This window comes from Montipora foliosa, chromosome 11 (genome assembly GCF_036669935.1).
Source record: "Montipora foliosa isolate CH-2021 chromosome 11, ASM3666993v2, whole genome shotgun sequence".
Taxonomy (NCBI): Eukaryota; Metazoa; Cnidaria; class Anthozoa; order Scleractinia; family Acroporidae; genus Montipora; species Montipora foliosa.
In genome coordinates, this window is record NC_090879.1 from 15,212,903 (window position 1) to 15,227,902 (window position 15,000).

The 15,000-nt window shown below is 38.1% G+C and overlaps 1 protein-coding gene across 2 annotated transcripts in view; it reads left to right on the forward strand.

The window, feature by feature from the left end:
- Positions 1-15,000, forward strand: part of LOC137976081 (F-box only protein 21-like) — an 18,136-nt gene that overhangs the window by 2,629 nt on the left and 507 nt on the right. Inside the window, exons 3-13 of one of the 2 annotated variants that reach the window (XM_068823346.1) lie at positions 3,206-3,330; positions 6,872-7,182; positions 7,552-7,638; positions 7,930-7,982; positions 10,068-10,212; positions 10,473-10,534; positions 12,069-12,183; positions 12,392-12,517; positions 12,740-12,807; positions 12,894-13,054; positions 13,575-15,000. The exon at positions 13,575-15,000 is cut by the window's right edge and continues 507 nt beyond it. In XM_068823346.1, the coding sequence (XP_068679447.1) occupies positions 3,206-3,330; positions 6,872-7,182; positions 7,552-7,638; positions 7,930-7,982; positions 10,068-10,212; positions 10,473-10,534; positions 12,069-12,183; positions 12,392-12,517; positions 12,740-12,807; positions 12,894-13,054; positions 13,575-13,717 (1,396 nt within the window). In that variant the 3' untranslated portion in view covers positions 13,718-15,000. The remainder of the gene's footprint in view (positions 1-3,205; positions 3,331-6,871; positions 7,183-7,551; positions 7,639-7,929; positions 7,983-10,067; positions 10,213-10,472; positions 10,535-12,068; positions 12,184-12,391; positions 12,518-12,739; positions 12,808-12,893; positions 13,055-13,574) is intronic. The other variant, XM_068823347.1, reaches the window with a different exon arrangement.

The following is a 15,000-nucleotide window of genomic DNA, read 5'->3' on the forward strand; positions in this document are numbered from 1 at the left end:
ACAGAGAATGAAAACGTTTTTATCTGAACAACATGCAACAAACAGAAACAAGGAATCAAATGATTAAATGGTAAACGACTTCAAACTCACCGTCGTGCATTTTGCACGCCCAAACCCGATGCAGATCTGTGCATGCATGTGGATTTATTGTTGGACAAAAAAACTGTGGAAAATCAGGACTGGGCCTCCAGGCCGCTGGACCGTAGCGGGCCGTTGGCCTGCTTTTAGCAAAACCCTTATGAAAGAACCTGTTGAGATAATTGAAGTATATAAGGTAACATGTGAACTGAAAGATTTCTACTTTTTTCAGACTCAGATGGAGCTAAAGTGTTACAGGTCTAGAACCCTGAACCCCTGAAGAAGTTTTTTTAGGTTCAACCCCCACTCCCGCTTGGATTTCTGTACCCTTTGACCCTAACCTCCCCCACCCAAAAGAAAATACAAAAAAACAAAAAAAACAATTAAGGTTGTTTCATACCAGTATGTGCAAACATTTTCTCCTCATGTTCATAGTAATCATTTATATTAGTATAAACACACAGGTGATTATACAAAATTGCGCGCTCTCGTTGGCTCGCTATCTCGGATTATCAGCCGATAATCACCTCGAAGGACAAAACGACTGCCAGTAGTCGTTTTGCCACTGTAAGTGAAGATGATTTCGCGTTGAAATGTTTTTTTTTTCCTCTTTTTTGAAATAATCACCTGTGTGTTCATACTAATACACTAATAATCACTTTGCCTTCTGGGAATAATTGTTAAATATTGAAGGAAAGAAATGTTTATTTGAAGTGCAGGTTTTAGACAAAAGATTGCAGTGATGCTCACACTCATATCAGGACAATAATTATTAGCAATTGTCTCATATAGACATCTGAAAAATTCAGGCAGCTTTCACAGGAACACATGATGAGCCCAATAAGTTGATCCGCTCCCACCTGTGTGGCTTCATAACTCAGTTGGTAGAGCCTTGCACCGGCGTCACAGAGGTCATGGGTTCCAATCCCATTGAAGCTGGCCGCCTGAATTTTTCTGATAAGTACAAGAATCACTTCAATCTGTTGTTTATAATTTTACGACGGTATACAGTATTTTAATAATTCTGTGGTAGTATGTATGAATAATATTAATTAATTTATAATAACTTGATTAAATTAAAATTAAGCGTATGTCAAGGATATACGTCCATTAATTTTATTCTGTAGTCAATGATTCCATGTTTAAAGACTGGCTTGATATGAAAATGTAAGTCGTGGATAGGGTTTGTAGGAATATGTTGGCTGTAATCATCCCATTTCTAAAAAAAAATGAATGGCAAGGTGATACATTTTAACGCACAGCCTTGCTGGGTATGGGTATTAAAAAGCAAGGTGACATGCTCTAATATCAACCCTATGACCCTAATGGGCCCTTTACAGGTTAGTGATCACATGGTAAAAAAACCCACTTATGTCCAGGTTTGACCCTAATTAGATGCACGCCCAATTTTGACATCCAACACAAAGTGTCCCTTTAAGTGTAAGCATTTGCTACCTATTTTCAACAATAAGGTAAGGGTAAAGGTTAGCGTTATTTTTAGCTTTGGGTAAATGCAGCGGTTAATCTTAGCTTAAAGAGCAGCATTTGGGGGACACTTTGTGACATAAATTGTCTGTATTCTGAGACACGAGCGATGTTGAAGTTGGCTAGAATAGCAAGGGGACACTTCGTGATGCTTATTGAAATCCGCGTGCATCTAATTAGGGTCAAACCTGGACATATCTCAAAAAACCGCCATACTGGAACGCAAATTGCGCACTGGGACATCTTAAACAAAGCAAGATAATATAAGTTTTTTTGTTTGAGATGTCGCAGTGGGCAATTTGCATCCCAGTGTGGCAGTTTTTGTACCATGTGATCACTAACCTGCAAAGGGCCCATTATTATACATACAAGCAGCCATATCGCAAAGTGGGCAGTGGACGAATATACAGATGAGTCCATGTTATTATAAGCTTTTTCAGCCTTGTTAGGCCTTCCTTATCAGCTTGGCAACACCACTGGGCTTCCAACTACCAAAGTCATGCGTGGAAGTCCTTTACTGCTGAGGTGAGTGTCTAGAACACTCCTTAAGTGCCACTCCCTCACAAAATTAATATTCTTTGTTGGTATGATAGTGAAGATGCATAAGGAACTGGCCAGATCTCAGGGTTAGTTTAGTAATATTAAACAGCTGGCAAACAGGACAACACATTCAATTTGTTACTTTTAAAATTCACTGTTAAAATCAGTGACATGAGCTCTACAATACTGTGAATCCTAAAGTTTGTCACTTTAATGCCCCAAAGCACCAGCCTTGAGTTCCTTGCTGCTGCAAATTCAGCTATGTTTGTTTTTATATAAAAAATATGCAACAAGTGTGTTAATTTTATTTTCATAGTTTATTATGGTCAAAGTGACCTCAGATCACTGCAGGAAGTTAACCGATACAATATTAATTTATATATGAGAAAGGAACACATACCGTGCATTTTTATCTTTCGACACACCCATCCGAAAAAATTGGTTTTTGCTCTGAGCGGGACTCGAACCCACGCCTCCCTGATTACTAGTCGGGCATGCTAAGCCACTACACCATCAAGGCTACCACGCTGGCAACGCAGCAGATTAGTGAGGTGACTTAGCAGCGAGGGGATCCCTAGGGCCCAACTTTCCTTCACTTGAGTGTGTATCCTTGCCTCTAAAACCCCAGAAAGGGTTTAGAACACATGAAAGTTAATAATTTCGAGGCAAATGAAAGGTGTAGATTATATATGAGAAAGCAGGAGTCGAACCCACGCCTCCCTGATTACTAGGAAAGTTGGGCCCTAGGGATCCCCTCGCTGCTAAGTCACCTCATTAATCTGCTGCGTTGCCAGCGTGGTAGCCTTGATGGTGTAGTGGCTTAGCATGCCCGACTAGTAATCAGGGAGGCGTGGGTTCGAGTCCCGCGCAGGGCAAAAACCAATTTTTCAGATGGGTGTGTCGAAAGGTAAAAATGCACAGTATGTGTTCCTTTCTCATATATAATCTATACCTTTCATTTGCCTTGAAATTATTAACTTTCATGAATATTAATTTAATGACAGTAGAACAGCTGATTGCTTTAATATTGCATTATGGATTGATCATGTTAATTAAAAATTTATATCATTGAATCCAAGGTGATATATCATTTTGTCTCCAGCAAGGTAAATCTGACCCACAGATATTATGCAAGAAAGGTGCAATCACATCTCAAAGTACACCAACTCAAGTCTCAATGGGAGAAGTATCTTGCTTTACCTGATAACCAGCAACACCTGGAAAAAGGTGACATTTCAGTTGACCTTGTTTTATTTTCACTACTATTTTGTCATACCAGAAACTCAATTCGGCAGCCATTTTGAATTATATTGTTCCAGTAGCTATTAAGGTACAGTATTAATTTGTGCCCTGAGCATCCCATAATACCTTTTTAAACAATTATAGTTCTAAATCAAAATGGCTGCTGAATTGTTGAAGTAGTCTGTTGACGTTACTCGTCAGCGGGGAAACTCCCTAGGGGCAGAGGAGTTTATGAAAAGTGGCTTAGTTGACCTTGAAAGCAGGAATTTCACAAAACATGTTGGGTAAAGAGTTTAAGCATTTTCATCCTTGAAAATGTACATTAAAGAATGAGATGGCCGTTTGAGAGTGATCTATGTTTTCCATACTATCTGCACCATTATTGAACGATGTAGGTACATGTTAGTAAGCACATAATTTATAAAGCTAGCACTTATTTCCTATAAGCCTGGATGTTCTTAACCCTTTGACACCCAAACTGGCCTAAACCCGCCAGACTTAGTATTTTACTCTGTCTGTCTAACGCCAGATGATTTTACTCGTCAATGGGGAACCCCCAGGAGTCAATGGGTTAAGGTAATCCATTCAAAGGCAATTTTATGGTCATGCAAGTAAAATGTAGTTAGTGGATCATGATGCTATTATCTGTAGCCCTTTCATGGCAGTTCTATTTTCAATAACTAAAAGCGATTGGGCAATCCAAGGTCAGCAAGCACTAAGGATTTACTGTATTCTAGCTTCGAACTTTACGGCCTTGTTGTCACAAGCAGGTTAGTACGATGCACAGCTTTGGCGCTTTCTTTCAAAGCTCTATTCACAGCTAAGAGTTGACATTGTAACAGCAAGTTTCTAGAACAGCTCTTCAAAGTGGCTATGCCAGGAGACATTAATTTTGTCTAGCTGTAAAAACATAAAAAAGCTATATAGAGGTCACTTTATGTTCTGTTGTTCAGCGGAGTTATCACTCAGTACATTATTGTGTTTTATGATTTGTTTCCCTCCCTCCCTCCCTCCCTCCCTTTGGAGTGAAGATTGGGGCCTTGTTATATGCACTCAAACTTGGGTCACTCCTGTATGGTGCAGTTAAGTCTGCGCATCAATTTCCCTCAAGCTTGTTGGCTGTGTTGCCTTTTCAATGTTGCCTGCTAACTGGTACTTTTGTCTGATCCAGCACATGCTCTTTTTTATTCAGCTCATAGTGCTGGCTGGAGATAAGTGAGGTTCCTTTGTCACACAATCACCAGAAGTCGCACAGACACACAGGCTATTCTAACGCAAGGCTCATAAAATTATCTAGAAGCTAGCATGGTTAACACAAAACATAACGAACAGAGACATTAATGAAAAGTAGTCCAGGCGCCAGTTGTTCAAAGGGTGGATTATGCTATCCACGGGATAATTCAATAGGTTTTGCTAGTTTATGTGCACTAGATTGTGATTTATCTGGTGGATAGCATTATCCACCTTTTGAACAACGGAAGCTAGGTTTATTATAATACTATCCAGAACAGGTCTTAGTCCAAGGGATACCCTTGATAATAAAAACAAAAGTGGTCGCGGCTAGTGGTCAATATGTATTGAGTTGTGAAGCGTCAAGGTAAATACCCGCCACTAGCCACTGACACTGAGGTGAATAGCAAAGGATTTTCAGAGTTTGGGTAGCCAATTAGAGCACACCTTTGATTCTATTCGTTGTTTTAGTATACTAAAAGTTTTTATTTTGTTCTTTGACTTCATTAATTTTTGGGATATCTGTCATTCTCTATTCAAAGGTGTTAGTTTCTTTAAAAAAAAAAAAAAATGGATTCAGAACACCACATACATGTAGTGTAGAACATCTCATTGTACTGTATAAGCCTGAGGATACTCTCACTCCCTAAAGAGTCAGTGAGTCCTTTTTATTCAAGTACTTTATTAGTGTTTTTTCGTTATTATGTCTCCACCAATGCCGTATCTCCACCACTTCTACATAGATCAAATTTCCTCAATTCACTAAACATCAGCCACTTAATCTTTCCACAAGGGTTAACCTGCGATCAGGCTCTATTTTGGTTTTGCACAGCACATGCTGTGGAAATAGAGCCTGACCAAATTCTTCTTCGAAATTCCTTCCACCCACTTTATTTGATTGATTGACATGTCCTTCATCAGCCAATCAGATGTCTTTCTGTTACTCAATACTCGCGAGTTTTTGCATGTTATTTTGTTTTGACAAATTAACCGTGGGAGGAATTTTGTCTCTGTTGCCGTAAACGAAAGTTTCCAATGGAAACCTTTGGCTTCCATTTTACAAACTACAAATTTCAAGCATAGGGAAATTTACTTTATGTACCTTTCGATTATATAATGCCAATTAAAGCCGGATCAGAGTAATTCTTCCGAACTTCACTGAATATGCAATCTTGCAAATTGTAAGCTTGACATTTTAAGTTTGCAATTGAAATAACCTAAATGCTGAAACCCATAAGGGTTGAAACGTGTAACCGGCCCCTTGTGTACTGGGAACAAGCTTCTGAATATTCAATTTGCTAAGTACCATATTTGGAACAACAAGAGTGAGGGGTTTCCAAATATGGTACTTAGCACTGAAACATTAAACCAATCAGTTCGCACTGAATATTCGGAAGCTGTGAACGCGTGTTACACGTTTCAACCCTTATGGGTTTCTGTTCACAGATAATTGAGATATGTTACACATTCGGGTGTTACAAAAACTAATACCCTCGAAAACTAAGACCTAAGACCTAATGCTCAAGACCCTGGGGTCTTAGATTTTGTAGTACAAAAACTAAGATCCTGGTCTTAATTTCAGACCCCGGGAGTCTTTGGTCTTAGCCGGGTCTTAGTTTTCATAACACCATTACACATTCAATCCATGTAAGTTGTGATTTTATCAGCATCTCCTCCTGTTTCAATTCAACTCTTTGTTTGATCCAGGAAACCAATATACACTTTCATTGCCATTTGAATCAACCAGTTAACCTGTTTCTCTGCTTTTCTTTCGCTATTTATTATCAAAACAACAGGGAAGCCGTTAAGTACATTTGACCACACAGCCACAGAGCTTGGCAATGGAATCACTAATTTCGCTCTTGATAAAGACTTTCTAGAGATTCAAACCAGATTCTGCACAAGTTATGATATGTGCGAGATGGCATAACGAAGTTTATAAAAATAAAATAGGGTTGTGCTGTCACTGTAAGAAAATAGGTGGGAAAACTCTTCATACGCTAATGGCAGATAAGTCAAGAGGACTTTGCGAGAGCTGTATGCTATCAGGAAGGAGTCTTCACTTCCGGCTTTTTAACAGCCAATCATCACGAGTTTGGTTGGCCAAAATTTGGCCAACTGTCCAGAATTCATGAGAGACGTTTGTTCAGGCCCAATTTTAGTGAGCGCCGACTCAACAGAACATATTATGAGCAAAGCTAAAAATGGGCCTGATCGCAGGTTACGCAAGGGTAATTTCATCCTCTGTTGACTTCTTTCAATTGATAAAACAGTCCAAATTTTCATATATTTGAAGGTGCCTTGTTGATTGCCAGATGGATTCTCAATGAAGAGGACATAGATGAGCAAAGCATTTTATTGGAACTTGACAACATTGCTCAAATGGTGCAGCAGAGTCTTCATGGAAACAGAAGTGTCATCAACAGTAATTCCACAAGCCCATTGGAAGAAAGGATAGCGAGAAGGACTAAAGCCATTCCAGCTGTCACACATCCTGCGGCTACTCTGAGAATACTGGACTGTCTAAAGCATGTATTATACCAACAGTTGCAGTTTAAAGGGAATGTTGATGAGTATTATAGAAAGGAAAACTCATTGCTTCATGAGGTGAGAATTCCCTCTAGCACTCCTTATGTACTTTTTTTTTTATAAGTCAGCTTGTCTTGAGCACACACAGTTTTACTCTTGAGGTAAGGTAAATATGAGACCACATACTTGAACTCAAAGGAATGTGAAATAATGTGTTGTTTTTATGCATGAAAACCAACCAGTACCTGAGGAGAAAACCTTGCAGAAACTACATGTACATGTATCTTACAATTTTATTATTTACTGACAGGAATCAGTACATTATGCATGTGGTAACACTTACTGGTAATTTCTTCCTTCTTGCAAGAAAAAGTATGTTTAATTATTAAGTCATCCAATAAATTTATTTATCGTATACTCGATGAAATGTTGCATTTCTGATTGCAGGTGTTAAACAATCGTTGTGGTAACCCCATTACTTTATCAGTCCTGTTTGCTGCAGTTGCCAGAAGAATTGGAGTAAGCATAGAACCTGTGAGTCTAAAAAATTTCTCTCATTGATTGACTCAATTAAAATGCTAATGCAAGGACTGTTTTGCTTAACAAATTGTTTAAAAAAATACCTCTGGGGAAGGCATACATGATTGGTTCTCTCAAAATGAAATGACATTTGGGAATTGTACTGTAAGTATGTGAAAACTAATTAAAACAGGGATCATGAATGCACAGCATGTAACATTCATTAGATCAACACACTGTGTTTAGTGTAAGATATCTTTAGTGTATCTTTTACATCATTAAATAATAATATTTTTTTTAATTTAGGTAAATTTTCCCAGCCATTTTTTGTTGCGATGGAAAACAAACTTGGACCCAGAGTAAGTGATGATATACATATGTACAATTGGATGAGTCTATATAACTCAGCTTATGTTGGTCTGCTAGACATTTTCTACAATTATATACTGGTACTTCAATCTATTTTAAAGTTATTTTAAGACTTTCAAGTATTGAAAGGATGTGCAGGAAATCCATACAAGATGGCGGACTTTGCCAGACTGGGAAAAAACAGATCTGGTTCTGGATGGCTTTCCTCACAGCGAGAGTTGAATTGAAAGCCGTTGTAATCTTGTTGCGGCTTGTCTTGAGAATACAAGCTGTTTTTGCAACAAAAACAGTTGCTCATTTAAAAATAGATTCCAAATCCACCTAAGAATGAAGTGAAATTTCAAATTCTAAACAAAAACAAATACTTACAATCCTGCTCTGAATTTTGCCATCATCTTTGCACTTTGCAGTAATAAAACGATTTTAACTGTCAGCAAAAAAAATAATGTTTACTAGATGACCTCACAGAGTGTGGTATGTCCGAATCTGAATTAAGACATTTGCAGACAAGTTTTTATTGGTTAAATACCTGGGTAAATGAATTTTCCCTTGCTATCACTTTTGGGTAGCTGTCAAGGGAAACTCTGTTGTTCTTCTGACACATCCAAGCTCCAGACAATAAAATTTCCCCGAAGTAAATTACTTGGGGAAAAATTGGTCACACTGAAAAAAATTAGTTTCCCAAGGTAAACTGTCAACAAGTTGGGTTTACCTACAGGTAAAAAGTCTGCAGTGTGACCATGGCTAATGAAGATTGAGGAGATATTCTTTAGCATTCTGGAAGCATCGGTATTCCAGGACCCAGTTAATTAAGGTTACTGCTAACCTTTTGGGGTGCCTTCCAGGAAATCTTTCGTAAACGCGTTATTTTTCGGTAAAACTCCAGCAACCTATATACTGGTATCACCGAAAAGGGTATAAATAAAATGGAGAATCCAAATACGTGAACATTTTTGTTTATTATGGCTTTCTTTAGCGCGTGCGCAAAGCTTCAGACTCAAAGCCATACATGTTCACTTTGCTGAATTACCCACCTTCACATTATCACGCACAACCAAACAAACTGTACTATATCAATCAGCACTTTATAGGCTACCAAAGTGTGTCGGGCTTTTAGGATCTTCCTGTTGGTGTCCGAGAAAATAAACTTTGAAGTGGACCAATAGAAAATTGTCCATTTTGCGACACGCACAGACACGTCAAAGTAAAAATATTTCGAATTTTTTAAAAGCTTGACACCCTTTCGTGCACCAATATCCGACGATCATTTTGCCCAAATTTCGTAAAAATCTGACAAATAGATCTTAACACAGCCTATAAATTCATTTGAAGAGGAGCTATTCCTGGAAAAATTAACCCCAAGTTTTCGGGCTGAAAAGATTTTACACGTTTTCACACCTTGTTAATGTGGGTGTGAATGCGGTCATGCTGGTATGATGCTGCCGACCAATGAAAATCGAGGTAATAAGGCCCCCTAAAGAGGCATTCAGCCCTGCATCATTACCCATAGATTATTTATACCTAATTGCAGACTTGTCGCTAGCAGCAAGCAAGCTAGCAGCAAGCTGAGTTTTCTTTGTTTCCTCGATGGAATCTTCCTTTTTTTTAGACCCTGGAGAACTTTGCTGATTCGACTTCTCTCCTTATTTCATGCGTTTCATGGCCTAGTAAGGATGATATCGTCTCACATATTCCTTTAACACAACCGCATCGACTACAAGTAAATGGCGAACTCAACATGCGATAAAGTGAAGATATGTGGATGTATTTTATCAATGTAATTTTATTCTGATGAAAAACAAAAGTTAAAGTCAAAATAATTTTGAAATGACATAAAATCAGTAAAATAGGCTGCATTTTCTGTATTAATGCAGTAATCCAGGATTGGCCTTATTGGGTTTTGAACAACTTCTCCCAGACTAGTACCAAAGGGGACAGAACCAACCTGGTCACGAGCAAAATTATCAATTATTGTCCTTAGTAGATGTACATAATAGTGAGGATATTTTTCAGTTCCTTCGTCTGTGAATTGTTTTTAATTGTCTCAGTAATTTTTTTTTCTGTTGTTTTGGAAGGGCAGCTGATGAAACTGCATACAAATACATTGACTGTTTTAATGGCGGTAGATTTCTTTCCAAGGAGCAATGCCTGGAGATGCTTTACATGGAAAATTCTAGTTCGAGCAATCACAACTTTTTTGATAAAGCTACACCAAGACAGGTACCTCAGATTTTGGTGATGATCCCCTTTCCTGAGATGAACGTTTGGGCGTCATTCTTGGAAGAAACAGAGATCTTGATCAATGTGGCCCTAACCCTAAGAGTCATAGTTTATAGATTAAACAAAGATAGTCAGTCTTGTTGGATTTTCAGAACTATATGTACCAGTAAGTGGCACCCATAATTTGATGGAGTGAGATTCCTATTAGGGCTTCAGTGGTCATCTTTTTACTGATTGATGTGTGTCTGGCCATTTTTTAGGTATTTATTCGCATGGTAGCCAATATCATCAACAGCTATAGGACTTTACAGCAGAATAACAGGTGGCTTGTTGTGACTAGAAATTAACATAACCACTGTTGCTTGCAAGATTTTGCAATTATTGTTTGAAGAATCATGTACATGGCATGGAGTGGTTTTAGCAAGCACTGCCTGCTGATGAAAAGCAACAGCCACTTCACGTGGAGAAGTCGGCTACTTTTTTCCCTGTAACATTGAAACTCATTTTGACATTATGACAACATGAAGTTGGCTAAACATGTTCGTCAATTTTGATTTTGGAATGTGGCATCTGGGAGATACCCAGAGACAAAGGAGCTGTTAAGACCCTTGTTGATGCACTCAGATACTCTGCTCAAACCATGCAGCCACCAAACTTCAAGTTTCATTGAAACCTCTGGTATGAAAAATTCTGTCGGGCTCCTAACGTGCTTCCTGGTTTCCAAAGTTAGCCAAGAGTAACTTTAGCCAGAATATGGAATACTTGTATGACAGTTAAAGAAGGTTATTAAGACAAACACTTTTGCTTCAGCCAGGTCTAAGAATTGTGGTAGTGAGAGAACAAAGCTGAGCGAGAATCAAACCTCACACTCAAAACTTCCCATGCTTTCAATTTCTTAGGCAAAAACAAAAATTATCGTTTTTACACTGGACATCACATCCCTATATACACCATCACCCCCAACGGTTAAGGTCTTGTAGCGCTTAAAAATTTTTTTCATGGATGGACCATTGAAGACCCTAGATCAGGAACATTTTTTCTCTTTTAGCCGAACTTTCTTTGACCCTCAAATGTTTTTCATTAACGAACAATTTAATTTTGTTGTTTTTTTCCCATTTCTCCACCAATGGCTTGGCTCCCCACTTCCTATTTATCCTACAAAAAACACCCCTCAATTCCTTGATTTCCCTATCAAAGTGCCGAGGCTCAAATCATCAGTCATTGGCTTTATTTATAGAGGCAGTTTGACTTTACTGATTTTTTTTTATAATTCTGGGGAATTCATCTTCAAGCACCAATAGCCAAACTTCATTTTGGCTTCCACTAATCAAATTTCTAATGCCAAACCAAGAACCATATTTGCTGAAATTCAATTGATGCATGACATAACCTACCAATCAGCATCTTCTGTTTCCATGGTACAATCTAACATTCAAACTCCATGCAGATGGGAAGTGATGGAATCCGTACAAACAAAAACTCACATTCACTGTCTGGAGGTGGAGTCGATCTTCCCAGCTATGTTTTGAAATATGATTGAAGGAAGCCAAAATGCAGTTTGGCCCCTAGCGATTGAAGGTTAGATTCCACAGAATTTTGAAAATTGCAGTAATCAACTTGTTTGATAAAACCACATTTTCATGTTTTAGTTTCCCACCATGTAAAAATTACGGTTTTCCAGACAATAACTCCTCCATTTATTCTGGACACTTGCACATTGATTGCAAAAGGAATTCTAAGAAGAAAACAATGCTACCTTTATCAAAGTGTTTTCACCTCAAAATTAATCATATAATAGTAGTTTGTCCATGTGTGAAGCGGTGGAACCACCCTCTTAACCCAACATTGTTTTGCAGGTTAACAGGTCTGCATTCTGCCCTGGATCTTGCACTGTTTCTTGACCCAAATGATGAGGACAGTCGATTTCTTCTCGTGAGGACACAAGTTCATCTGGGAATAGATTTAGAGGAGGTACAGCTTTCAGAGTAAATTTACAGTGTTTGCTCATTGGCCTTTCCTGTTTCTTATGTTTATTTTACTTTACTGGGAATGCACAAGTCCATTATGGTCTTATCTACCCACCCATCCGTTGTCCTTGATTAGTCTGAACATCCCTGTATTTCCTTAATAATTGATAAAACTGTAACATGTTGAGTGCTGAATGTTATAACTTATTCAGGCAATCAAAAGTTGTCAAGAGATACTGAACGGTGCTTCACTTCGCAAAGAAATTGCAAGGAGTCTTCTTGAGCAAGCTACTGTGAAGAAGAACGAGGAGGATTGTGCTGACAACACTTACCAACCGGTATGGCATACCCAGCAGCAAATTTTGCCACAGCATATAGTTTGGTTGAAACCTTTCAATAATAATATTAATTACCCACTATTCACCGAAGTGGAGGTGGCTAGTGGTGGAGAAGACTTCGTTTTGATTAGTAAACTTATAACTATAGGCATTATTTGAGCATTCCACTGTACAAGGATCTTGATGAAGGTGACCATATTTCCTTTCATGTCTTCTTTACAGAAACTAAGAACTGATCCCAGGAATTCCGAGGTTCAGTTTAAAGTTGGAATGGTTATGAGACATAAGTTGTGAGTATGAACGCAACCAATACTTTCCTCGTGGAACAACACCTTTGACAGATTAAAGTAATTTTGCTTTGGTAATGTTTATTCAGGTACCATTATGGTTGTGTTATCTTTGGTTGGGATCCCGTTTGTCAAATGGATGAGTCATGGATTCAACGTATGAGTGTTGATAACTTACCGAATGGTGGAAGAAATCAGCCATTTTATAATGTTCTTGGAGATGACTGCACACAAAGATATGCAGCACATGGTAAGCCAAGTTTTGTTCATGGTACATGTAAGTGTGACGCTTCACGGTGCAGTAAGTGAGAGAGCAAGGGAGTGAATGATCAAAGGAACGAAAGAACAAAACAAGTGAACACTTTTTTAAACAGTTTCCATGAGACTGGTTGCTCAGTTGAAAATTTAAGTCTCTTCTCTTTTTCTCAACTGCGTGTCACTTGAATGTACTTTGTCCAAGTGTCAACTGTCTTTTGCGCAGAGGCACTAATTGGTTTTGCCTTAAGAAGTATTTGCAAGACTTTATAAGAACCATTTGCACTGTATTTTACATTGTCAATCCAATTTAAATTCCTAATGTTTTTTTTGTATTTGCGTGGGCTCCTAAGTTTTTCTCTCCCAGAAGTGTGTACATGTAAACCTTGGGTCAAATCATATTTTTGTTATAATTTGACGGAAAATGCCTCAATCTTATTTGGCACTGAGAGCCACCGTTTATCTGCAAAATAAATTGGCTAATTTCATTTTTTTCTGTAATACATTTATTGCAGTAAACTTAAGAGAAGATCCAAACCAGCCATTTAACCCACATCCTGAAATAGGGAAATACTTCAAAGGTTTTAATGGCACACGGTACATACCCAATGAGTGTGTGCGACAACAATATCCTGATGACGTGGAAACTGAAGATTAATACAGAATTCCAGGCTGTCACTGTTTTTACAAAAGATTACAAATTATTGTAAAATAACATGATTGCCGGTTGGTCAAACGATGGATAGCGCTATAATAATACCAACTTTATTCATTAATTCAATGAAAGGGAAGGATACCAGAGGTTATCCCTATGGAGAGTATCCGCCCGCAGCAGTCTGTTTCCACCCAATAAATCACTATCCACTGGTTACCTCAATATTGGTTTTGCTAGTAGGTAGCATTAGAGCGGTTTTCAATTGAGTGTCGAAAGTAATTAGATAATTACTTTGGTTTATGATTACTTCACTCAGTGATTGGTTCAAAATTCTCGCGCCATTTTTTCATCCAATCAGAAGTGAAACCAAAACCAATCGTGGCTCACGCGTGCACATTTTCCCGCGCTTTGTGTCGGCTACGTGTAATTACTTCGAGTTTTGATTGGTTTGCCAGATTGTCTCAGTCCGTTTTGATTGGCCAAAGTAATTACTTTGGTTTTGGTTTTACGACACTCAATTGAAACTCGCTCTATATAACAACAACAATGATGATAATAATGATGGTGGTGATGATGATAATTTTAAAATTTATAGCGCACAAATTTTAGAGATTGTCTAAGCTCTTTACTGGGATATATGTAGAACAGTTGGCAGTAGGGTCAAGATCGTGTTAAGAATTTTTGTTTACTTGAGGAGTGGGTGAACTTAGAGAAGTTGAGGGACACCTAAGTCACAATTACCGCCTGTATTTCTGGACAGAAGTGATCTTGACGTAGAACTGGTCTTGAAGTTGAAGTGATAGGTAAGGGAATACTTGGTGATCTTTATGAAAATTGGATGTGCTTTGAATAAGTTGTGTTTCAGGAGATAGAGTAGCCGTTCCATTTTGTGTTATGTCCAAGATTATCCCTATCTTGAATGGGTTGCAGGAGTTTTACAGACTTTACTGCTGTACTTAAAGTACATCGTAATTGCTAAAATATCTATTTGAAAAGCAATATTTTCCGAGACAAGGAATCTTTGTAGCAAGCATCATTTTAGTGCATTGACTTGAATATTGTACATAATAGTTAAACAACTTAAAAAATGATTTTATTGTTGCGTGCATATCATTACCATTGTCACAGATTAAGTAATTTTATGTACATTATTGTAGATATATTTAACAATTATTCCATAAGCGCGCGTTGGATATGAGATGGTAAATAGCCAACGAGGGGCGTAGCGCCGAGTTGGCTATAACCATTCTCATATCCAACAAGCGCGAATGGAATAATTGTTTTAT